Below are 26,061 nucleotides of genomic sequence, written 5' to 3'. Positions count from 1 at the left end.
AGGAGTTCCAGGTTAAGTCCCTGTGGCCACTAATCTCCAAAGGAGTGGCTGGGTCTGATCCACTGGCCACTCTCTGGCCCCTTGGTGGTGTCCGTGGCTATAGCCACCTGCTGCTTGCCTCTAAGCCACCCACCTTGTGGAGCTGGGGCTCTGTGCCACTCAAGGAACCAGATTTAGCAAAGGTCCTCCACCCTCCTGCAGTGGCCAGGCTCTGGGAGACTGGGGGACTTCGGGCAGGTCACGCTGCTATGGCAGCGTTTCTAACAAATATATGCCTGCTACATTCCAGAGCAGCGTGTGGGGTTGGTTTGAAAGACTTATTTGGAATGTATGATGCACACCCAGTACACGAGCTGTGTTTCCTAGTGATGTCCATTCACAGTGCTGCAGAGGCCAGGGTGGGTGGCGACAAACGCAAGGGGTGTCCCCCGCCTGTCGGCTACAGCTGTGAACGCCCTGCCTTCCCAGTGCCCAGGCTGGTGCCAAGCGTCTGATTAGTGAAGGAGTGAGTTAAGGAATCAGTCGATATAAATACTGAGGCAGCAGCGGGCATGACTGGTTGACTCTCCGACCATGTACATTTGTACACCAGAAGCAGAATGTTCCCATTGGCCTTGTGGTTCAAGGGAACCCAGTATCATGGGGATTGGCACTGCCTGCTTGGGGCAACTTCCCTGAGGCCCTCACTGTTCTTATATGCTGGGGAGATTTCAGTTCCTTACAAACCAGCTCCTTACAAAATAAAGGTTGATTTATTTTCTATATGTTTAAAATATGATCATGTTACCAGCTGAATAATACTCTTTTTAATGTTAAAAGTCATTTTAAATAAGAGAAATGTACCCCTAATGGTAGTGTTAAGTGAAACAAGAAAAAATGGCATGCCTTCTCATCCTCTCTGACACTCTCTATTTACACGTTTTTTTTTTTTGTTATTGTTGTTTGTTTCTTTGGTGTTTTTGGTCCGTGCTATATGGCATGTGGGATCTTAGTTCCCCCACCAGGGATTGAACCCAGGCTCGCTGCAGTGGGGACCGTCAGAGAAGTCTCTACACTAGATTTTGAAGGTAGTCCATGATAGCAGGTCAGCCCAAAACAAAGCATTTCCATGGCAACTGGAAATGGAAACCTCCGCTTGTAGTTGTAATGTTTAGTGTTCTCTAGAGGTGCCAAGGTGAAGGTCAAGTGATCTTGGGGCTTGGGACCCTGATATTTGGTAGAAACATCTACTAATACTTTTTATGAGATGTGATGTCCCCTGGTGAATCACCTTCACTTGGTGAGGACCATGCTCTGAGATGGCAGAGCGGCTGCAAGGAGCCTCTAGGACCTTCCTTAGGGGAGCCCAACACCTTTTCAGAGTCACCACCATCAAGCGGATGGCAGGGTGGCCCCTTGTCCTGCTGGGAGGCTGCTGCGACAGCTAATCCTTGGTCTCCATGACTCTGTGCTTTCCCTCCTGCCTCAGTTTCCTGCAGCAGCCCCTCCTCCTCCTGTCCACCCAGGCCTGGTACTCTTCTCTGTGCTGCCGCTTGGCCCTGGCTCCCACAAGCCATTTTTGTCCGCAGTTTTCATCAGCTGCTTGCCAGTGACCTTGCTGGAGCCCCAGGTCCAACAGGTGCCCATGAGCCATTGCTCACGCCCAAAGCCAATCCCCCTTCCTCTGTCTCTGTCGCTGGAACCACCTGTTGGCTTCCTCTGACTTGCCTCACCCTAGGCTCATCTGCTTGACTTCCACCACCATGTCCCACCCCTCTCCCATCCAGCTTCCCGGCTGGAATCTGGACGCATTTATAATCGCTGTGGGCTTGGACCGAGATGAGTTCTTCCACAGGGAAGTTGCATTTGCTTCTATGTCATCTGGGGACTCTACCATACCCGGGTCACGTCCCACTAACCTTTCCAATTGAGGTTTTGGGGCCACCGCGCAAATCCACAGGAGTACCAGCATGTGGCTTAAATTCCCTAGTGAGGCTTTTCCCCATTGGTCTACCCAATGCCAAGGTCAAGACAGGTATTGGCTGCCCTTTCTGCATGGTGGGTCCATGTTTTGCTTTCTGTTACACTGAAGGTGCCCAGGCTTTGTGTGGGGTCTCCCACTGGCCACTCCATCTTGGAAATGTATTCTTTCTTACAATAAGGACATATCTTACAAGTGATGGTGTTTTGAAACTGAATGAAATATGGCCTAATTTAGACCCTGATGAACTATCTCCCCTTTTCCAGATGCACCCACACGAAACTCTTATTCCCAGGGAGATAACTCCTGTTTGGCCCCGGGGCCATGTACAGATGTGTCTGCTTTCTTAGCTCAAGCTTGTTTCCCGCACCCCTCTCCTTCCTTCTGGATTCACTTCTGTTTCTCCCTGTGAGGCTTCTGAGGCTTCTGGGGTCCTTTCAGCAAGAGTCTGTGGACCTCTGACTCTCAACTTTTGCTATCTGAAATTCCGCACCTTTTACCCTCCCTGTTGAATAATAACAAATAACATGTGAACTTCTTAGTGCACAGTTTTCCCCCTTGGTGCTCTGAAGACACTTCTGTCTCCAAGCATCTTTTGTTGCTGACAAGTCTGCTGGCAGGAGAACCATCTTTACAAATGCCCTGCCTGTCCTTAGGCTGCTTTTCAGGTTTCTCTTGATTTTTGGAAATGCTACCAGGATAGGCCAGATTTTGGATTTATTTTGATTTTTTAAATATACTCAATGTTTTCAACCTGAAGACTCAAGGGTTTCATTCTGGAAAATTCTCAGTCAAGATCTTTTTTCTTTTTTTTTCTTTTAAATTGAGGTATAGTTGATTTATAACATACTAGCTTCAGTTGTGCAACATAGTCCTTTAGAATTTTTATAGATTATACTTCATTTAACATTATGATAAAATACTGGCTATATTAGCTGTATTCCCTGTGCTGTACAATATATCCTTGTAGTTTATTTATTTCACACATAGTAGTTTGTAACTCTTCATCTTTTTATTAATTATTAATTTTTCTAAACTTTTTGGCCCGTGATACAAGATCCTAGTTCCCTGACCAGAGATTGAACCTGTGACCTTGCAGTGGAAGCATGGAGTCTTAACCACTGGACTGCTAGGGAAGTCCCTTCATCTTTTTACATACTGCTTCTCTACCTCCTATTTCTTACCTCTGGAACTGGTTAGAAGCATGTTGGAGGCTCTCGTTTTATGTAGAGAAGCTGTTTCTCTCTCCTTCCCATCCTATCAGGCAGTTTGCAGGTGCTTCCCCAAGACCCCAGTTAGGATCCTTTCTTACACAGACGATTCAGGGCTCTGTCTCAGGGTTATACAAGGGATGGGGTAGATGCAGGCACTCAGCTGGTGGGTGACGTGGTCCTGGGCTTGGGTGAGGGGCTCTCTGCACTTCTGCTACTCTAGAAAATGGATTTCACACAAGCCAGAGCCCAAGGTGTTGGTCAGAACCTTGGCTTCCTGTAAGGGCTGGAAGTTTCATCCAGCCCTTTCTCTCACCAGGGAGCCTGGCTCGCATCCCTTCCAAGTGTGAGGTGACTCTGGTTCCATCAGCAGTTAAGAGGCGACCTCCTGATTTCTCTCCATATTACCAGAACTGCAGCCCAGCTCCCACGTCCCCTCACTGCTGCTGCTTGCAGCTCTCCTATCTCTGTCTACATGGATGCTTATGTTTTATGTCAGCGTGCCTCTGTCTTAAAATTTTTATTTCTTTTTGGCTGTGCTGGGTCTTTGTTGCTGTGTGAGGGCTTTCTCTAGTTGTGGTGAGCAAGGGCTATGCTTCATTATGGTGCACCTGCTTCTCACTGCAGTGGCTTCTCTTGTTGCAGCGCACAGGCTCGATAGTTGTAGCACTAGGGCTTAGTTGCTCCATGGCATGTGGGATCCTCCCGGACTAGGGATTGAACCCATGCCTCTTGCACTGGAGGCAGATTCTTAGCCACTGGACTATGAGGGAAGTCCAATGTCTCAAAATTTTAAAAAGGAAATTCTATCTATTATATGACGAGAGGTATGTGCAGACTGTAAAGTGAGGACACACATTCTTTCTTGATCAGTAGCCCTATAACTTTTCTTGCAGTCAAATCTGATCATGACATTCCCCAGCTTCTATTTTCAAAGTTACCTCTCTTAGTCTACATAGAGTCAAATCCACACCATTAGCACAGCTCGAGGGCCAGGCTCACCTCTGGCTGCTGCTCATCTCCTCCCTGCAGCTCCTGACCTTGCCTTCTCACACACTGTTCCCTACTGCCCACAATGTCCTTGCCCCCAAGTAGATCTTGCATCCTCACTGGTACTCCCCCAACTCCCCAAGCAGAGAGTATGGCTCTCTCTCTGTACCCCACTTATGTGTCTGTCTCTCCTTCTCGACTGTCCAGTGCTGGAGGACAGGAGTGGGTTTTCTTTGTCCTTGGAGCCCCCACCCCAGGGCAGAACTTGGCACCAACTAGATGTCCCTGGAGGTAGGTGTGAACACGGATCTGAAGTCGGACCCACTTGTCAAAAAGTTACCTTTGAAAGTAAGTGTTCAAACAAACAAAAACCTGTGCACAGGTGTTCAGAGGAACTAGTCACAGAAGCCAAAGGTGGAAATAACACAAGTGATGAATGGATAAACAAATGAATTCAGCCCTAAAAAGGAATGAAGCACTGATACAAGTTACAGTATGGATGAGACTCGAAACATTTTAAGTGAAAGAAGCCAGACTCAAAAGATCACATATTATACGATTCAATTTATATAAAATATCCAGAAGAGGCAAATCTATAGAAAGAGAAGGCAGACTGGTAGTTGTCAGTGTCTGGGGGAGGGATGTGACTACTTAATCCAAGTGGAGTTTCTACAGAAGGTGATAAAAAGTTCTGGGAACTAGGTAGTGATGACAGAGAAGCAGCACTGAGGATACTTAATGCCACCGCACTGTACAGGTTTAAAGGTCACAATGGTAAATTCTGTCATGTATTTTCTGCACACACAGAAAGTTACCCAACCATTCTAGACCATTTTTGGGTGAGCTGATGATGCAAATTGGCCCGAACTATCCAGACACTTTATAGTCCCCATGGTGTATGAAATGATCTATGTGGGCCTGCTCTGATTATCTGAGAGATGCTAAAATACCTTCCTGATTGGTTGTGGCCTGTTTTGCTCTGTGAAGTGAATGTGTGTGAAGCATGCCCTGCTAGAGGGGAAGGTGGTTGGGGACATGACCCAATTCCACACTTACCTTCAGCTACTTCCAAAGGGCCCTGGGACTTGCGAAGCTCCTTTACTGTTTCCAAGAACTCCTTGCCCCCAGCCTTTTCCAAGGCCTTACCTGTGAAGGACAATAGCGGAAAGCCATTGTGGTTGTCCTTTTCAAAGCCATTAATTTACACTGGTTGACAGTTTTGCTAGGTCTTAAAAAAGTGCTCAGAAAGTAGGAATCAACTTTTGCAATTAAATCCTGGTTATGGGGCTTCCCTGGTGGTCCAGCACTTAAAATCCTGCCTGCCAAAGCAGGGGACAAGGGTTCAGTCCCTGGTCCGGGAAGATCCCACATGCTGCGTGACAACTAAACTTATGAGCCACAACTACTGAGCCAGTGCTCTAGAGGTGGTGAGCCGCAACTGCTGAAGCCTGTGCGTCTAGAACCTGTGCTCTGTAACAAGAGAGCCACTGCAGTGAGAACTCCGTGTGCCCCAGCTAGAGGGTAGCCACCACTCTCTGCAACTAGAGAAAGCTCTCATGCAGCAACAAAGACCTCGAACAGCCAAAAATAAATAAATAAACCTTAAAAATTAAAAAATTAAATCCTGGTTGCCAGTGATCACTGGTGGCAGGGGTCCCTGTGCTTCTATCCAACATTCCTTAGATTCTAGCAAACTTTTTTCTTTTAAAGAATTACTTAATATTTTATTTCACTTACTATTGCTTCTAATGTATCATAGGAATTATTTCCCCAAAATGTTAGTCACAGCTGGATTGAAAGAATAAATACAGTAATGTTGTTTCCGTAACTGTACCACATTATAAGTCTCCTGGAGAGTCAAAGGGGTTTGCCTTTGTGGAATGTGAAACAAGAGCACAAGAAGCAGAAGCTATTGAGGTAGGTCTAGGACCTTTAGTCAGAACAGGGAAGAGGAAAAGAAGCTTCTCTGAAGATGCAGAATGCTTCACTCCCAAATTAGAAATTTAAAAAATGGCCCAGAAAGACAACAATAAAAAAGAAGCCTCAGAAGTTTGCAAAGAGGGAATTACACGGTGGTCCCGTGGTTAGGGCTTGGCACTTTCACTGCCGAGGCCCATGGTGTGGCCAAAAAAAAAAAAAAAGAAAAAAAGTCTGCAAAGAAAACAAAGGTATTTATAACTTTAAGGTTTAGGGTTTGATAAATAAGGTTTTCTTTTTTTCAACTTAGGTCTTTATTTCTTAACTTGGTATTTCATTTAGAATAAGAAGTCTCCACTGTAGAGGAAAAGCATACTGGAGATATAAAAGACTGATCCCTCTTGAAAGCAAAAAGGAAGCATAAGAAAAAACAGGAGAGGAATAAAATGGGAGAAGAAGTTATACCTTTACGAGTACTATCAAAGTAAGTCAGTGGTACAAGTTATATTGTTGGCAATTGACACAAACTCTTCAAAGGACCTTTTTAGGGGTTGATTTGTTCATTAAGCAGTCTCAGTGACATGAACTCTTAATGATCTTTTTAAAAAATTAAGGACTCAGAACCTCTACTGGGTTTGGGACCTGACCTTGAGTTTTTGTTCCAATTCTAGTGTTTTTTCTATTCTACTATTACCCACCACTTAAAAAATAGAGCTATCTTTATTGTTTTCCTGATATAAAAATGCAAATACTGTAGAAATGAAAAAGAAGGTAAAACTTTAAAACATAAACTTATTTTGTTTGTGAGAAGCTAGGACACACTTAGAGTGAAAGTGTTAATCGCCCAGTTGTGTCTGATTCTTTGTGACACCATGGACAGTAGCCCGCTAGGCTCCTCGGTTCATGGAATTCTCCGGGCAAGAATCCTGGAGTGGGTTGCCATTCCCTTCTCCAGGGGATCTTCCCAACTCAGGGATCAAACCAGGGTCTCCTGCATTGCAGGGAGATTCTTTACCAACTGAGCCACTAGAACACACTTAAGGCAGAGCTCAAGATTAAGCCACTAGGGGGAGTCTTTCCAAATGCAGTGAGTTGAGGGCCCTTGGTAGAGCCTGGGCTGGGTTTGGGGAGTGGAGGAGTTTTCACCATCTCTGTGTGCAAGAGAAATCCTGTTTCTCTGTAATACTAGCTTTTGTTGTTTGTTTTTTGTGTTTTCCCCCACGCAGTGCTATCGTATCTCCATTTCAGCAAAGCAAGTGGCCTCTGATGCCAAGGGGGACACACAGGTGAGCCTGGCAGCCTGGGGCCCCTGGTGCCGCCATCCAGGGCTGAGCTACTAGTATTCACACCAAATCACCTACCTCAGGAGCAAGCCCTGTATCCCAGGAACAAAACCCTTTCTTTACTCATTTCTGTCTTGTAAAAATGGGTGAGATGGTAACCATTTAGTTGCCACCTTATTATTTCTAGTGTCTGGAAGCTTACCTTCCCAGGTTCCTCCACCTAGCCTGGTACCACTGGTGGGACACGTGGCAATCCACTGGTGAAATAATTCAGTGTATAGCCTTACAGACAGCCTAACTTGCTCCAGATGTCAATTTCCTTTTTACCAGTGGTGTTCTCAATACTGCAGCTTAAAATATATGTACAGGTTTACCCAAAACAAGCACAACAACATTTAGAGTAACACTACTCATTACAGCCCACATTGGAAACGGCCCCAACGCCACCAGGGCTACACTGGATCAACAAACTCTTATATTCCTACAACGGAACACTGCACAGTAAAGAAAATGAATGAACTACAACCATGCTCAACAACATGCTTGGATTTCACAAAGTTGAGCTAAAGGAGCCAGACACAAAAGGAGACATACTGCATGACTTACATAAAATCTAAAACAGATGAGACCCCTCTATGCTATTAGAAGACAGGAGAGTGGTAGGGACTTCCCTGGTGGCCCAGTGGTTAAGACTCTGTGCTTCCACTGTAGGGGGCATGGGTTCAATCCCTGGTGGGGGAACTAAGATCCTGCATGCCGTACAGCGCAGCCACAAAAAAACAAAACAAAACAAAATAAAACAGGACATTACAGTGGTTACCCTCGGAGAGAATGGTCCTGGGACGAGGGATGAAGGGGCCTTGAGGGGTGCTGGCAAGGTTCTGTTTCATGATCACGATGCTGGTCACACAGTTTTATTCATCAAGCTGTGCACTAATGATCTGTTTTTGTATAACACTTCAATAAAAATTTAAAAAATATGTGCATATTAAAAAAATTAATTTTTGATCCCTGGGTCAAACTTCAGTCTCCGGCATTGCAGGCAGATTCTTTACCGTCTGAGGCCCCAGGGACGTCCCAATACTTTAATGCTGTTCAGTTAAACACAAAGGCAGAGTTTGATTGACAGGGTCCACCAAGCAGAGACTGGCCTCACGAGAACTTGCCAGAACAGTGGCTATTCTAAGGCACTTCTCCTGAAGTCTCAGAAGTCTTACCTATATCTTCCTTGAGGTCAATTTCGGCTGTGGTTGGGTGGACGATGCCCTCCACTCTCATGGAGCCAATATGGCTGATGTCACTCTGGGTCAAAGACAGCTGCATTGGGAAGAGAAGATGGAGAGTTGGGTGAGATAAGTCCTATGGAAAACCTTCACATCTGTGCATTCTTTCACTGGCTGCCAACAGAAAGGGCTCTACATGGAGCGACCATCTCAAGTTTCCCGGGTGTGTGGTTTCAGTAGGCTCTTTTGAGCTCAGAGGATTTGATGTCCACCCTGAGGTTAGCAGCATGCAACAAATCTGCCTCCCCTTCCAGGAACAGGAATGGGACCTCCCTTCCTTTTCTTCTCCCTATAGATTATGCCCTCATTTCTCGTCTGGGTGGTCTTGGTGTTTGATGGTGTAGTTTCTGAGTAGCTCCTGCAAGAAGCTACCCAGTTCCCGGCATTCTTTTCAGAGCAGCACAGACCTCTGGGGGCAGGGACGCAAAGCCAACCACTTCTGTGGGAGAGAAGTGATGGGCTCCGGGATTCTGACCTGCCTACATATGGCCACCTTGTCTTTTGGGGACCCTGGAGCCACACTTGTGAAATGCTGTCCTAGGGGCATGAACTGAGTGGAATGGAAACCATTCTCCATCATCTCCCCACCTGAGCAAGAACTTCTTGCTCCCCTATTTAAGTGAGAGAAAGCGAATCATCTCATAACCACGGATAGCCCCTAGAGCAGACATAACTTCCACCTTTTGCTCCCCTGCTTTCATCAGTGATAAATTAGGAACCCGCCACTTTGATGCGCTTCTCAAAACATGCTCTTGCCAATGGCTTCAAAAGAGGTTCCACCACTGTCAGGCTGCAAACATTCGCTACCTGAGATATGATTAACTGACTCTTTCCACACGTGTCTTATTGCAGCCCCAGTTGACTTAGTAGATAAATTGTCTGTTATGCTTGTGGGAATGAATTATCTGCATGTTTGGCAGGGGCTGCTGTTGTGCTGCTGAAAACTATTCAAATGTATAACCCAGTTTGTTTTCTTTCTGCAGCCTAGAAAGGCAAGCAGACTGAATTATTGGCAAATAATTCACTTCTAACACCAGGGATATTCAGGGGACATATCTTTCTATTTTCTTTCTATGATAAATTACATCACACCATGTAAAGCAGGCCTCCCAAAGGCTGGTTGAGAAAGTTAGCTATGGATTTTTTCAGTGAGCACAGGAATAACTGGGACATGGGAAGCAGGAAGATACTGAGCAGAAAGATCCACTGGCTGGCCAATGTCAGCATAAAGAATTCTCAGCACTAAAGAGCTTGTTTATCCTCACAATGCAGACATTGCCATAGCCTTTTAGTTTAAAAATGAATACAAGACCAGAGTGAAAGTTGTATCAGGGAAGGAATGGATGAAGGTGGCATCATTGCTTGTAAACAGTAGTGCTTTATGACAGCATATTACAACTTTCTTTATTACCTTCTGCCCTAGAACAAGGCTCTTAGAAGACAGGATAGTGAATCCATCCCCTGGCCCATCTTCAGAGGTGGAATTTGAAGTCCCTTCTTTATCGCTGTCCTTTGGTTTGGACTGTTGGTAGAAATCAGAAGGACAGATGAGAAATCATCCGGAAAAAGCCCAAAGTAGCTTTTAAGTCTTCCCCTTGGTTACCACCCCACTGGATATAAAAGGAAGTGGCCAGGTGTTTTTGATGGAGGGAAGCAAGGGATACCAATATGGGGAAAAAAAGCATACTGCAAGAAATAAAGTATATTTAAGGGATTCTTATGCATCCACAGTCCTTACTCAAACCTGGACACAGGTATGTTATTCTTGCTCTTTTCAACACCTGCACCTTATGGAGGCTGGGGTCATTCATAGTACACTGTTCAATCTCCCTTCTCCCCAGGACTCCCTGGGGCACAGCAGCCGAGAAATGAACTCTTTTGTCATCTTTTTAGTCATCACAGAGGTCCGAGGAATGAAAACTTGCAACCCGCAGGGCAGTGCTGTCCAACAGAACTTCCTTCCCTCATGGGAATGTTCTACCTTTGTGCTGCTCGGTACTGTCAAGCATGTGAAATGTGGCTGGAACAACCAAGGGACTGAGGTTTATTTCATTTTAATTAATTTAAATACAAATTTAAATAGCCATATGTTGCTAGTAGTTGCTGTACTGGGCAGCATATGAAAAATATGACTCCACAAATGGTATCTCTGAGTTATAGCTACTTAGCATATCAGGTTATCCAAACACCTGAAATGCCAGTGGCTGAACTTGGATGACTCTCTGTGGAAGGCTAGAGATGTGTCAGTATGCCACATGGGGGAGGTGGGAAGTAGGGTGCCAGGCCAGCATCTCTCACTGAAGATTTTGGTGGGGGCAGTGGAAGGGGTCTGGAAACGTGAAAACCACCATGTTTGGGGGTTGGAAATCTCCAGTAGACCCTGCATGATTATCTAAGCTGGTCTCAAAGACTCTTTTTTTTTTTTTTTAAGATTTTTTGGATGTAGCTAATTTTTAAATTCTTTATTGAATTTGTTACAATATTGCTTCTGCTTTTACGTTTTGGTTTTTTGGCTTCCAGGCATGTGGGATCTTAGCTTCCCGGCCAGGGATGGGTCAAACCCATACTCCCCTGCAGTGGAAGGTGAAGTCTTAACCACTGGGCTGCCAAGAACTTCCTACCTTTATTCTTTTTCACAGACATTCCTATCATTTCTTCCCCCCACCCACCCCTGGTACCAAGCTGAGGCAAGTCTCAAGTCCTTTGGGGATGCTGGCCACATCCTCCTCTTTGGAGGGTTCAATTTCCCTCCTGTTCTGTGAGTGTCCGGGGCTCACAGATACCAGTAGGCTTACCTTTTTGGATGTCCGTGGTTTGGCAGCCTTTGATTTCTTTCCCCCCTTCTTTCCTGACGCGGCCTTCCTTCCTCTTTTCTCTGGGGGAGGGGAGAGGATAGTTTCTGACTTGCCTTTGGTCCCTCGCTTTTTGGCCAGCAGTTCAGGGTGGATTCTGGGCAGGACGCCTCCGCTGGCGATGGTCACTCCTTTTAGCAGCTGAAGAGAGACGATGTGTGAGCTCAGACAGCAAAGAGCACGTTGGTTCTGGATTTAAAACGATTCTAACTGTTGGCAAAGAAAGTGTTAAATCTGGTCTCTGCTTTCCAAAGAAAGTGCACGATACACGATTTAACTGGTTTTCCCTGCCTCACGGGTAGGGCTTTTCTCTGTAGGTATCAAGGCAATCCACAATTTTGTACAGAAAACAAAACAAGCAAAGTGAAATGAAAGCATAGACAGGGTGGAACCAGGGATATTGCCCAGAGCTCGGAAATTCCAGACATAACAGAGGATAAAGAGCTTCAGACATAGGAGCACAGCTTGACAAAGTGGGGTTCAAAGGTTAATGCAAGGGCTAGACTCAGTTAACAACCTTCCTCACTCCTTTGATCATGCATTCCATCAGTAAAATATGTTTGACCATGCACCTCCCAATGGATATCTGTTTACTCTAACTAATCAACATGAACTACCACACTAATACATTCTGCACATTCTATAGCAGCGCTACTCCAAGTGTGGTCTGCAACCAGGGCCCATCCACAAGCTATTAGTTACCCATCTGTGGCAAAAGCAGTACAGAAATCATGAGGAAGTGTCTAATAAGTTGATAGAGTTATTTTATATCTATTAGATCTAGTAACAACAAAATTGTGGCTGGTAGTTTGTGTATTTTTGTCTTAATTTTTCTAGTAATTACTTTTTATTTTAGGAAAATATCAGTTCATGTTGGATTGGAAACAGGAACTGATTCTTAGCCACAAACAGGTTGAAAAGATAAGACCAGAAAATAAATATAAATGAAAGTTCTTATACTATCCACCGGCTACCTCACACATCTTTGGTTGGGGGATGAGGGTGGGAATTTACTTGATTTTGGAATCAGTTTTAAAGTATAAAGGATTAGTTTTGATATAGAAAGAAGGACATTTCTGCCCTCATCAGAATAAACCATCAACAAAGTTTAGGTGAAGAACCTGTAAAGAGAACACGTGTGTACTGCATCTCCTCTAGCAACATGCAGAGCTTGCTTTTAAAGAGGAAGCGAAGCTCTGGCAAGATTCAGAATGTATAATGGAGTCTATTCCAGAGACAATTTTATTTTGAATCTCAATCCTATACTATCTGAATGTTTCAGTGTAAATGTGACTGGGCACTACAGCAGGAAGGATTTCTAACCAGCTGGGTCCAGAAGCAATAATGTGTTTGGCAAACCCATTTGGTGGCTGGTGTCAATGTTTCAGACGTACCTGGTTGAGCTCCTCGTCATTGGCAACAGCCAGCAGGATGTGTCTTGGGGCTATCCGGGCCTTCTTGTTGTCCCTTGCTGCATTCCCAGCCAATTCTAGAATTTCCGCTGAAATTTCAAGGGAGGGTTAATAGGCAATCTAGAAAGGGGTCACAGCTTTCCAAGCTTTTCTTTGGAAATGGTCTTTGAGTTTGATCACTTTTACTCATTTGCGATTTTTATGTCTGGGCCTGGAAAGAAATCCAGAAAACTGAAGAGTACTCAGGTCACAGACATGTAAGATATTTTAGCAAGACCGGATATATGATCCAGTGACAAAGTCTTCTAGATTGTCCCTTGACATTAATTCTCCCCCATCTTTCTTAGCAGATAGACCTCTGATTTTTTGCTGAGCCCATAATTACAGGAATGAAGACACTATTCCCCAACCTCCCTTGTTGATAAATGTGGTCATGTGACAAAGATCTGTCCAATGAGAGGCAAGCAGTCGTGTTGTATGGTACTTCTGGGAAGTATCTGTCAATGCAAGGACAGTGCTCTTCTTCCCTCTTTATTGGCAGACTGAGGACACGATGGCTGGAATTTGAGCAGCCACCTTTGTCCAAGAGTAAGAAGTTGTGGGTGACAGAGCAACAAGGTAGAAGGAACCAGAATCTCTTATGATTACGGAGCCTCCTTGTCTTCCATAGACTTCTTCTGTATGAAAGAAGAAGAAACTCTCCTGTTTAAGCCACATTCAGCAGAAGTTAACCCTTATTAAAGCATGACGCTAACGTAAAACCCAAGTTTCTTTCAGTGTGCGGCCATTTCTGAGGAGAGCTGAGACCCCTTTCAGAATCTCCTTCCTCTTCACTTGATGCCCCTGGTCCCTTATGTCCTAAAGGAAAGTGGATAGAAAGAACTGATTTATACTCAGCGGGTGAGGAACTGCTCAACCCAAAAGGTGAATTCCTACCGGGAATACCTTTGAGACCTAGGAAGGGAGGTTTGTTGGGCCCCAGGGATTTTTCACATATCCCTCAGGACCTAACCATGGCTCTGACTTTAGCAAACATATCATTTGAAAAATATGAAAAAGTCTAAAGAAAATAATATTCCCAAAAGTATTTCACATACTATCAAAATTTGGGGGTCAAATTTTTTTTTAAAAATCCATAGAATTGGTTTATACTCCTGAATGCTTTCTCCTTCCACATTTGTTTTATTTATTTTTTTCATTCTCTCTCAATTTTAGAAGAATGTTTTGCTAAATCAAATTTGTCTGCCTTCAAAAGTATGAATGAGCATGTAAAAAAATTCCTTTCCTAGAAAGAATTCCTTCCCTAGAGGAAGAGGCAAAGTGCCAATGTGTTATATGTGGGGGTGGGGGTAACTGTATGTGCATGAATGTGTTATATGTATGTATGTGTGCAGGTGTGTGTGTGTACGCGTGTGTGTTGAGGGGATTTGCTGGTACAATGGCATATATACTAAGCCCTAAAATTAACAGACGATTTTGCATGAGTTTATACAATCAACCTAATTTCAAATAGAACAACACATGCAATTGCCATCATTCATAAAATCTATGGCAATAAAATAAAAACTTGGCATAAATATGCCATATTAACTAAGTAAATGTGATTAACAAAAAATTAGAATAAAATAAGCATTAGAGTTAAATATTTATATGGCATTTCCATAATGAAAAGCGCTAAATCACTGCAAATTCATTCTCACAACATCTTTTCCAGGTTATTAAGCAAGGAATATGGTGTTTACCAACAATTCATTTACACAGTCATGGCATTTTCTGAATCAAAGATTGAGGCACTGCAGTTTGAAAAATATGAACAGGCTTGTTGGGACTGGAACACAAGAGCATTTGGAATGAATGCCATATTAGATATCTGGTTTGCTGCCTTCAGATTGTTGCCCAACTTTTCTTTAAGAAGGGTACCCAGTGGGGCTTCCCTGGTGGCTCAGTGGTAAAGAATCTTTCTGCCAATTCAGGAGACACTGGTTTGAACCCTGGTCAGGGAAGATTCCACATGCTGCAGAGCAACTAAGCCCGTGCACCATAACTCTTAAGCCTGGGCTCTAGAGCCTGAGAACCACTACTACTGAGCTCATGTGCTACAACCCTGAAGCTCGAGTGCCTCAGAGCCTGTGCTCCAAAACACGAGGAGCCACCACAAGGAGAAGCCCGTGCGCTGCAAGAAGTGTAGTTCCTGCTCGCCGCAACTAGAGAAAAGCCCACTCAGAAGACTCAGCACAGCCAAAAAATCAGTCAGTCAATCAAGTGATACAAAAGGGAACCCATCAAAAGAGGTGTCATTGTAACGTCTTCACAAATAGGCTTGTGTTATGACTCTAGGTTGAAATGTATAACGCCCCACTGAGCACAATTAAAAGGACTTTCCTATACCTGTTGATCCTAGGGGCCCCATTCCTGGGAGGAAGGAGCACTCCACTCACCCCTTTGTCCAGATGGGTGGAAATGGGCCTCTGAGTTTTAAGCTTCTGAACAGGTGAATTTCGTTTAGCATCATGGACCATAACTGTCCTGCCTCTGTCAGCAGCATTTAGAGGAAGCAGCTAAGGATCCTCTCCAGGGTTCATCAAATTAACCATCGGTATAAGAGGCGGGGCTAATGGGAAGCTTGCAGCCCATGCTTGCAGCCTTCAGGAAGCCCCTAAAGGTCAGGTTATTTTCAGCTTGACAGACAGATGCAAAGACTGGATTCTCAAAAGGAAAATCTGCCCTCGTTGCACGTGGCCACAGGAAGAGGCTAAAGGCAGCAATTTGTCAGGAGGCGCAATGCAGGCCCACAGGTGAAGCTGGCCCGTGTGCAGCCGGGCTCTTGGACTAACTCTTCGGAAATAATTTATAGGAAGGAAAAGCTTGATTGTGTGCTCTAGTGCAAAAGCAGAGGTAGAACAATTTTTCTTTAAAGAGAAAAAAAACAATACACAGCAGAAAATCTGGACCTACAAGTTCTTTTCTCTGCTGGATGTTTAGCCTAAACATTCCTGGGGCCAGATTTCACCATTTAAATATTTGAAATAACGTTAATCATTATTAATATTTTCAAATGTTGTTATGACAAATATATTCATGTCAACTATAAGTTTGCTACACTCCTGAGTGATTTTATTGATCTTGGGAACACAAGTATCCTTGTGTGAACTGGCAATCAATAGGAAAACTGAATTTATATGGCACACAATGTTTCACTGCAAATTTTGTGGGGAGATCATAATTTGTTAAGTGGTGGAGACTTCCAACAAAGTCTGGAAATTTCTACAGCAAACCTCTCACTTCTCGCAAGACACACTTCCAGTCACAGTAACCATCTGGAATACAACTGAGTATCCGATAGTAAAAAGAATGATTTCTATAGCCAAAAAGGATGCAGGAAAGCTCATCACGCACATTATTCTTGGAAGAGCCTGTGTCCTCTCATTCTGTACACAATCTAAACCAACAATGGACAGCTCAGCTCACAGGAGATGGGAGATACCACAGTACATCTGAGACGGAACACAGGACTATCTCCTGCCCTCGCCTCTGCACGTCTGTCCGCCTGCCCACGAAGTGGCGGTGTCCCTGGGCTCAGTCTGGGTGCTCTGCTCTGCTCAGCCTGCGCAGTCTTCTGGGGAAACCTCATTCAGTCACAGCGCCCACTTCCATCCTTCTTCTCATATCACCAGCTCTGTACCTCCAGCCCTGCCATGATGCCACCTGGCTGTTCTGCAGGTAAATCCAACTCACTGCATCCCCAAATCTAAATCATTCCCAGAAACAGGCTCTTCCCATCACCCCTGGGACTAGCAGTTCCATCCACACAGACCTGGAGTCATTCTCCATCCCTACCTCTCCTTCCTCTCTTCACTTGGCCTCATCAGTCTTACACACCTTTGCCCCTCTTCCCCAAGCTTATTGCCATTACCTGAGTTAAAGTTCTCTTCTCTTCCAGCCCCGATAATTGTAGTGGCTGTCTGAGTGGTTTTTCTGTCCCCAGTTTTCTCTTCGTCTAGACCCATGTCCAAAAGTCCACCAATGGCCGATGGCGTCTTTGTGCAAACTAGAAAAAGATGCCCCTTCCTCAAGATGCTTGACTTCCCTGATTTTATTAGGACAAGACCCTTTACTGCCATCTGCTGGAATTGTTCATAATAAGTTACAGTTCTTTGAGGTCTATGATGTGAATGCTACCACCTTAAATGTGTGTCCTTGTGCAGTGTACAACCTGCACAACCACAGGTGTGATCCTGGCTGCCACAGTGATCTTTTCAAAATCCAAATGTAAAAACTAAAAAATCATTAAATTAAAAAAAAAAGTTTGGTGCTAAATCAGTTCAGTTCAATTCAGTCACTCGGTTGTGTCCGACTCTTTGCGATCCCATGGACTGCAGCACGCCAGGCTTTCCTGTCCATCACCATCACCCGGAGCTTGCGCAAACTCAAGTCCATTGAGTCAGTGACGCCATCCAACCACCTCATCCTCTGTCATCCCCTTCTCCTGCTGCCTTCAGTCTTTTCCATTATCAGGGTCTTTTCTAATGAGTCAGTTCTTCGCATCAGGTGGCCAAAGTATTGGAGCTTCTGCTTCAGCATCAGTCCTTCCAATAAATATTCAGGACTGATTTCCTTTAGGATTGACGGCTCGATCTTGCAGTCCAAGGGACTCTCAAGAGTCTTCTCCAACACCACAGTTCAAAAGCATCAATTTTTTGGTGCTCAGCTTTCTTTATAGTCCAACTCACATCCATACATGACTACTGGAAAAACCATAGCTTTGACCAGATGGACCTTTGTTGGCAAAGTAATGTCTCTGTTTGTTAATATGCTGTCTAGGTTGGTCATAGCTTTTCTTCCCAGGAGCAAGCGTCTTTTAATTTCATGGCTCCAGTCACTATCTGCAGTGATTTTGGAGCCCAAGAAAATAAAGTCTCTCACTGTTTCCATTGTTTCCCCATCTATTTGCCATGAAGTGATGGGACCTGATGCCAGGATCTTCGTTTTTTGGATGTTGAGTTTAAACCAGCTGTTTCACTCTCCTCTTTCACTTTCATCAAGAGGCTCTTTAGTCCTTCGCTTTCTGCTATAAGGGTGGTGTCATCTGTGTATCTGAGGTAATTGGTATTTCTCCCAGCAATCTTGATTCCAGCTTGTGCTTCATCCAGCCTGGCACTTCGCATGATGTACTCTGCATGTAAGTTAAATAAGCAGGGTGACAATATGCCTTGATGTACTCCTTTCCCAATTTGGAACCAGTCCCTTGTTCCATGTCTGGTTCTAACTGTTGCTTCTTGACCTGCATACAGATTTCTCAGGAGGCAGGTCAGGTGGTCTGGTAGTCCCATCTCCTTCAGAATTTTCCACAGTTTGTTGTGATCCACAAAAAGACTTTGGTGTAGTCAATAAAGCAGATGTTTTTCTTGAATTCTCATGCTTTTTCTATGATCCAACGGATTTTGGCAATTTGATCTCTGGTTCCTCTGCCTTTTCTAAACGCAGCTTGAACATCTGGAAGTTCTCGGTTCATGTACTGTTGAAGCCTGACTTGGAGAATTTTGAGCATTACTTTGCTAGTGTGTGAGTGCAATTGTGTGGTAGTTTGAACATTCTTTGGCATTGCCGTTCTTTGGGATTGGGTTGAAAACTGACCTTTTCCAGTCCTGTGGCCACTGCTGAGTTTTCCAAATTTACTGGCATATTGAGTGAAGCCTGTTAACAGCATCATTGTTTAGGATTTGAAATAGCTCAACTGTGATTCCATCACCTCCACTAGCTTTGTTCGTAGTGATGCTTCCTAAGGCCCACTTGACCTCGCATTCCAGGATGTCTGGCTCTAGGAGAGTAATCATACCATCATGATTATCTGGGTCATGAAGATCTTTTTTGTATAGTTCTTCCATGTATTCTTAATACCTTCTACTTCTGTTAGGTCCATACATTTTCTGTCCTTTAATGTGCGCATCTTTGCATGAAATGTTCCCTTGGTATCTCTAATTTTCTTGAAGAGAAATTTTTCTTTCCCATCCCATTGTTATCCTCTATTTCTTTGCACTGATCACTGAGGAAGGCTTTCTTATCTCTCCTGCTATGAACTAAATTCACCCATTGGTGTTAAATGGATAAACCCAATTGTCTGGAAATGATGTGTAAATGATAGGTTTCTCGGTTACATGAAGTTCCCTCAAATTCAACCTTGTTTTTTTTTTTTTTTTTGTCCATGCTGAGTGGCATGTGGGATCTTAGTTCTCCGACCAGGGATCGAACCCATGCTCTCTGCAGTGAAAGCATGAAGTCTTAACTACTGAACTGCCAGGGAAGTCACTCAACCCTGTTTTAAGGCCTATTTGTCCAGTCAATTAAAAATATATTACAGAATATTTTCTCACCATAAGATGATTATAAATTACTCATTCTCAATACCTTAGATTTACATGATAACTATTGTTGATGGATACAAAATTCTTTTCCAGAATTTGGGCTTGCTTTTTCAGTCCATTTTCCTCACTTACATCAGAGATGTACAGATTGATAAACTGAACTATGAATGTGATGTCCGTTCTCAGAGGCTAGTGGGTGTTTCTGGTGGAAGGGACCTTCTAGATAAGCAGTCCAACGTGCACTTGCTGCCAGAGTGTTCAACCTCCCCCATAGGTTGGGACCAGAAATGGCATATGGCTCTAAACTCATAATGATGTGTGAACCTGGGGTTGGCCAGGCAGCCACTTCAGAGAAATTGGGGAAGGCCAACTACTATTTTTCCCCAAGCACCTGAAAATTTGTGCAACCTTCTTTTTGGCTAAGTAGCACCTACTCTTTTGTTTTTTTCCCATGTGGTGTAGATTTTATTTTTATTTGTTAAATATTTAAATTTTTAATAGATTTTATTAAATTGGGGGATCTGCTCCAGGAAAAATTAAAATGGACTTTAAAATACAGATAATTTCTTGGTATAATTTAACTTAATAGAAAGAATGGTTCATGAATTTCAAAGATTTGTGAAATATGACTTTGCATTTTTACATGCTATTTTTAAAAAGTTTATTTTTAATTGGAGGATACTTGCGTTACAAGATTATGTTAGTTTTTGCCATACATCAACATAAATCAGCCATAGGTATACACGTCTCTTCCCTCTTGAACCTCCCTCCCACCACCACCCCCATCCCACGCATCTAGGTTGTCACAGAGCACCAGGCTGAGTCCCCTGCGCTAACAGCAACTTCCCACTAACTATCTATCTCACACATGGTAATGTATATATGTCAGTGCTACTATCTTAGTTCATCCCACCCTCTGCTTCCCTTGCTGTGTCCAAAGTCTGTTCTCTACGTCTGTGTCTCCATTCCTGCCCTGTAAATAGGTTCATCAGCTCCTTTTTCTAGATTTCAGATATATGTGTTAATATACAATATTTGTTTTTCTCTTCTGACTTACTTCACTCTGTATAACAGGCTCTGGGTTCATCTGCTTCACTGGAACTGACTCCAATTTGTTCTTTTTTATGGCCAAATAACATTCCATTGTATATATGTACCACAACTTCTATATCCATTCATCTGCCGATGGACATCTAGGTTGCTTCCATGTCCTGGCTATTGTAAATAGTACTGCAATGAACATTGGGGTACATGTTTATTTTTCAAATATAGTTTTTTTCAGGGTATATGCCCAGAAGTGGGATTGCTGGGTCATATGGTAGTTTTATTACTAGTTAAGTATCTTCATACTGTTCTTCATAGTGGCTGTATCAATTTACATTCCCACCAATTTACATGCTATTTTAAAAACCCTTTTCTTTTTCTTTAAAAAATTTTTTATTGAAGTATAGTTGATTTACAACGTGTGTTAATTACTGCTGTACATTCTTTGTGTGTGTGTGTGTTCATTTACTTAATAACACTACATTTACCATGTTATCACCATGGAATGTAAATTCAAGTTAGACAAGAGAATTTCACAAGTACAGAAAAGCATTCTGTGATATACCAAAGTTCGTATAATGTCTGACCAAACCAGCTTGCTCCTCAATCACTTCCATTATAGGCATTTTATTTGGTGGTTCTTTTGGAGAAAATAAACATACTGCACACATTTAAAAAGTGTTTTTCATTTACCATTGCATTAGCACTTAAAATACACATTTGTTTCAAAATAACAGTTAAAATTATTCTAATATAACAGCAGCAAGATATAATTCTGCAATTACAAAAGAGCTAAAAGGGATCTACAATTTAAATTATTCTCATGTTTACAACTATGATTCTAAAATAAATACTATTTCAAAGTGGCTCTGTTACCAGCTTTTTAGGTTTGGTTTAAAAACATAGACTTGCAGGGAGGTTTATAATGTACTCCATGCACTGTTCTGAAAGGGTTCCTCAAGAGCCAACCAGCCCTTAAAACAGTACTCAAAAAAAAAAAACCAAACCAAAACAACAAAAAAAAACAGTACTCAGTCTACAAGGCAGTCAGAAAGTTAAATTAACTGGGGTAAATAGGATTACTTCATTACATCAAAAGCATATGATATTCTGCAGCAACTGGGAGCATTTTCAGGATTGGCATGTTGTCTTCTTTAGAACTAATTTCAACAGAAGAGTTTAAGAAGGTGGACAGGTACTGCTATCAAGTGTATTTAAAAGTGACGTGTTTCTTTTGTGCTGATCTGACTCCCCTGAATGACCTAGCTAGGGAACTAGTCACCAGTAACTTGGTCACCAGACAAATCAAGCCTGCAAGAAAGGAAGCCAATATTCAAATTACCATGTTCTTGTCTGACCCAAACAATTTATTTTCAATATAAACATATAACCTCAATATGAGATATCTAACTAAAGCAAGCACCACCAACAAGACCAAGACGGCATCTCCTTTTCTAAGGTTTAGATTCTGCCCAGAATTCTTGATACAGGGAACAGCACATACCAAGAGTCATTGCCCCCACAACAAAGTCTTGGATGGCCACACGCATGTGGATCAGGTGAACAGACATTTTAGTATTTCCCCTGCTTTCCAATCTGTATAATCCATATGCAACAACTGGTGCAAAACCTGCCATTCCAGTGGGGACAAATGGTGCCTCTAGCTTTTAGGGTAAGTTTAGATCCCTGATCTTCATAAAATGAAGAAAGAGAAACATCTGTGTTACTTGACGTAGTGATGGAAGAATCTTCAGACAACTACAAGATGTTTCAGGTTCCTATCAGCTTCTTGTACATTCTTTTTCCAATATTCCAATATCCAATATTCCAATCCAAATATCCAATATTATGGATATTGAAGGGCCCCAGTATGCCACCTCCTGCCTTCAATGCCTTTCCGGGGCATGAGTGTGCAAAATGTGCACATTGTCATGTGGCCTAAAAGCCCTGTCCCCTGTTCCCCCATCTCATCCCTCACCCTTCCCATTCCCCGGCTCTGCTCCACATACACAGAAATGCCTCTAGGTCCTGCAAGGGGCCATATACTTCCTCTAAACTTCGATTTTCCCTCTCATTTCTTCCCATCCTCATAATCAACCCATCTGAGTCTATCCAGCTCCTACTAATTACTCACCACGGCTGCCCATCAGAATCTTTTGGGGAAATTTAAAAAAATTCTGATGCCCAGAATTATCCCAGAATCTTTGGAGTAAGATCTAGGCATCAGGATTTTAAATCAATCAATTTGTTAAAAAACCAGGATTGAGAACCTGATTTAGGTCTTTACAGCCCTTGCTTGATATTAGGCAGCCTCCCCCTGCTTTCCAAAGCTTCTCTAGCTTCCCTGCCCACAGGCATGTCATCTTAATGTGTTGTTTTTTGTTTTTGTTGTTTTAGCCGCACCAGGTCTTAGTTGCAATATGCGGGATCTTTAGTTGAGGCATGTGGGATCTAGTTCCCTGACTAGGAATTGAACTCGAGCCCTCTGCATTGGGAGTGTAGAGTCTTAACCACTGGACCACGAGAGAAGTCCCTTTTTTGTTGTGTTTATTTGGTTGGCCCTGCTAGAACGTAAACCCAGGACCACATCTGTCTGTTTTCCTTTGTATTTTCAAGGCCTGATCCAAAGGAGAAACTCAGTCAGTATTGTCATGAACTTTGAAGGTCGTTTCAAGGGTGACGGGAGACTCTCACACTTTCAACTCCTTTCTAAACAAAGTCAATTCATGCCCCTCTCCCAAACAAAACAAAACAACAGCCAACAGAAATCCTCCTTTTACTTATTCACCAATGGCTTGCAGTAATGATTCATTCCTTTGGCTTACACTCCTTCTCATTAAAATGCAATACAGCCCCCAAATAAACCACCTTTATGGAATTATTCATTACACTTTACCCTGAATGATTTCATCAGCTCTTTATAGAAGAGAAAGGAGAAGGATAAGCATTAATTGAGTGCATCCTATGCATCAGACATTTTACATATATTGTGGCTCATTAATAGAGTTAAAGGAGCTTAGCTCTGAAAATACCCAAAGACCAGAGAGGTTAAGGAATTAGTGCAAGGTAATGGAGCTGGTAAATTGAGAAATCAGATTTAAACTGACATCTAAACCCCTGCTCTCAACTCCAGCCTGAGCTTGGAGAGGAGGAAAAAAGCACAAAAGGAAGGGATGGAAAGGACACAGAGAAGCCAGAAGACCCGCTTCATCTTCTCCATTTGACCCAGGATGGCTGGAGGCTGGCCCTGGGAAGGAGTGTTACTGGAAACACCATCCTTCCGGGTGCTCCTCCTCCTGTCTCTCACACTTCATGTCCAACCTGTCAGCAGATCCTGTTGACTCTGCCTTCAAAATCCCTTAGTACTCTGACCCCTCTTTAGAAGCTTCACCGGCCGCTCCCCAGCCTCGCATCTCTAACCTGGATCTCTGCAACTAACTAACTTCCTTCCATTTTCCCTGCTTTGGCCTTATATTCCTCTGCCTGCAAGGTCAGATCCCTCCACCTCTGCTCAAACCCTTCATGACAAGCTCTTCTTCCCCGGCCAGCTACTGTCCCTCGGGCCTCTTTTACCCTTCAAGCCCCTCCCGCAGTCCCAGCCTTCTGTCCACACTGCTTCATCTTAGACACTCCCAGGACCTGCTTCCCCCTGCCCCGAGGGCCCACCCCACACACCCCTTCCTGGCCTCCTTCAGGTGCCAGCTCCTCAGTGGGTCTCCCTTCAGCTCCCAGCTTCCTGGAACAGCCTCACTCCTTTACTGCTTCATTCATCCTGGAGCATGTATCACCATCTAATAGAGCACATGCACCTCACTCATTTGTTGACCGTTTCTCTCTCCAGAATGCACTCTGCTCCAAGGCAGGGACTCCTGTCTGCCTTGGTCTCTGCTGTATCTTCAGCATCTAGAACCACACCTGGCATATAGAAGGTGCTCAATAAATGTCTGTTGAGTGAATGAAGGGCTATGAGAAAATGGGTGATATTCTGAGACACCATCATTCTTCATGGATGTGCTGTCTCAAAGTCCAGAGTGTGACATTCAGGCTATAATATGCATTGCTATGGGGTCTCGTGGCTGTAAGCCAAAATAAATGAAAAATCATATGAACAGCCCAATGCTATTACCAGGAAAAAGTCTAAGGACTTACTGTGTGCACTGACAGGTAGAAGCTTGGCCAATATTTGTTGAATGAGTGGAGAGGAAAACATAAGCTTTCTCATCAAACACATGTGAACCAAAGAAGAGAGTCACTGGTGATTGAAAAGGCCAAATTTTGTTCTGTTATGCACAGTTTAGTCTTTGGCTACATGGAGGCGCTGGAAGTACTAATTATTTTGATTATACAAACATTGCAATGGGGCAGTGTATTGAAGTAGAAAATGCATGGCTTGGGATTGAAGAACCTCAGGGAACCCTGGCTCCCTGCTTGGAGGCTATGGCATCTCTGGGTTACTCAGGGTCTTCCCGCATCAGTGGGTGATACGGACCTGACAGGTTGTTTTAAAGCTTCAGTCAGCACTTTCAAAGTCCCTCCTCTCCCTCTGAGTCAGGAGATTTTTTCCTATCAAATTCCTGGGTCCCACTCCAGATCCAGTGAATCAGACCCCTGGGGGTGCGGGCTGTGCAGCCGGGAACCTGCATTTAAACAAGCATTCATGCTGCTGAAAGACTGGCTAAAATCACTCCTCTGAGTGGTCCCCAGACCAGCAGCATCAGCATCATTGTAGCGTGTCAGAAATGCAGAGTCTCAGGCCTTACCCCTGACCTTGTCCACAAGATTCCCAGAGTGACCCCCACTTTGAGAAGCACTGCTGTATCACACTTGATTGATTTGCCTTTCAGATCCCTCCTGCCCTTCTCTCCAACCTCCTAAAGGATCCTCCCAAAACACGTCCAGCTCAGGAACCAGCGTTTCTTTTCATGAGAAGATAAAGACTCAAGACGCCAAGGTCTGCCTGATGGAAGCTCCAGGGGGAGGAAGTTTCCATGGGTGGATCACAGCAAACCTCCTGCCAGTAAGTGTTCCTTGGTGAGCAGTGGGGACCAAGAGGGCAGAACAGGACTGAGTAGATAAAGAGAAGGAAGAGGCTCCTTTTGAAGGGGAAGCAGGAGGGAAAGAGGGATCTGGTGACAGAAGCTGGGTCATGCTGCCGCTGTAGGGAGCTCGGCTTCCCGGGTAGACAGTTTGGGGAGGTTTGTTCTGTAACCCTATGGACTTAACCAGGATTTAACCCTGGTATCTGGAGAATCTGTTAACTTTGGGCAAAGTCAGGGATATTGTTGCTCATGGCTAAAATGACCTCTCAAGGAACTAATCACATTTCTTCATACCTATTTTTATACTTATATATTTTATATATGTATATATGCTTTGATACTGTGAAGTTTGGTTTCTGTTTAAGACATAAGAGAGCCACAACAAAAAAGCTAAATATAAAGTCCTCAAATAGATAGAGACCACACACAACAAGAATGTCATCTTTCACTAAAAAAAAAAATAATAATAATTTTAGCAACCAACATGGGAAACTATTTCCAATATATCTGTAGACAGAGGACTACCTCTGTAATGGAGAGTAAAATTAAAATATTGTTGGCTTTATAGAACCAACTGAAGATGCTTTCAATGCTGGGGTCAGCATTACTTATGGACATTGAGTCCATTATTTTTGGACATTGAGTTCAGTACAGCAGGAGAACTGACATTTAGTGAGGACCCTGAAGTAAAAGTGAAAAACTCGCCTG

The 26,061-nt window shown here is 43.6% G+C and overlaps 1 protein-coding gene and 1 pseudogene across 1 annotated transcript in view; both read right to left on the bottom strand.

The window, feature by feature from the left end:
* LOC133070625 (core histone macro-H2A.2) overlaps positions 1-26,061 on the bottom strand; it is a 53,222-nt gene that overhangs the window by 3,451 nt on the left and 23,710 nt on the right. Inside the window, exons 3-7 of the mRNA XM_061163013.1 lie at positions 12,891-12,997; positions 11,440-11,637; positions 10,056-10,166; positions 8,579-8,678; positions 5,218-5,307 (exon numbers count right to left, since the gene is read on the bottom strand). Coding sequence (XP_061018996.1) covers positions 5,218-5,307; positions 8,579-8,678; positions 10,056-10,166; positions 11,440-11,637; positions 12,891-12,997 — 606 coding nt within the window. The remainder of the gene's footprint in view (positions 1-5,217; positions 5,308-8,578; positions 8,679-10,055; positions 10,167-11,439; positions 11,638-12,890; positions 12,998-26,061) is intronic.
* Positions 21,769-22,461, bottom strand: LOC133070563 (HIG1 domain family member 1A, mitochondrial-like; annotated as a pseudogene).

This window comes from Dama dama, chromosome 15, assembly GCF_033118175.1.
Source record: "Dama dama isolate Ldn47 chromosome 15, ASM3311817v1, whole genome shotgun sequence".
NCBI lineage: Eukaryota > Metazoa > Chordata > Mammalia > Artiodactyla > Cervidae > Dama > Dama dama.
This window is presented reverse-complemented; position numbering and strand designations above follow the sequence as displayed.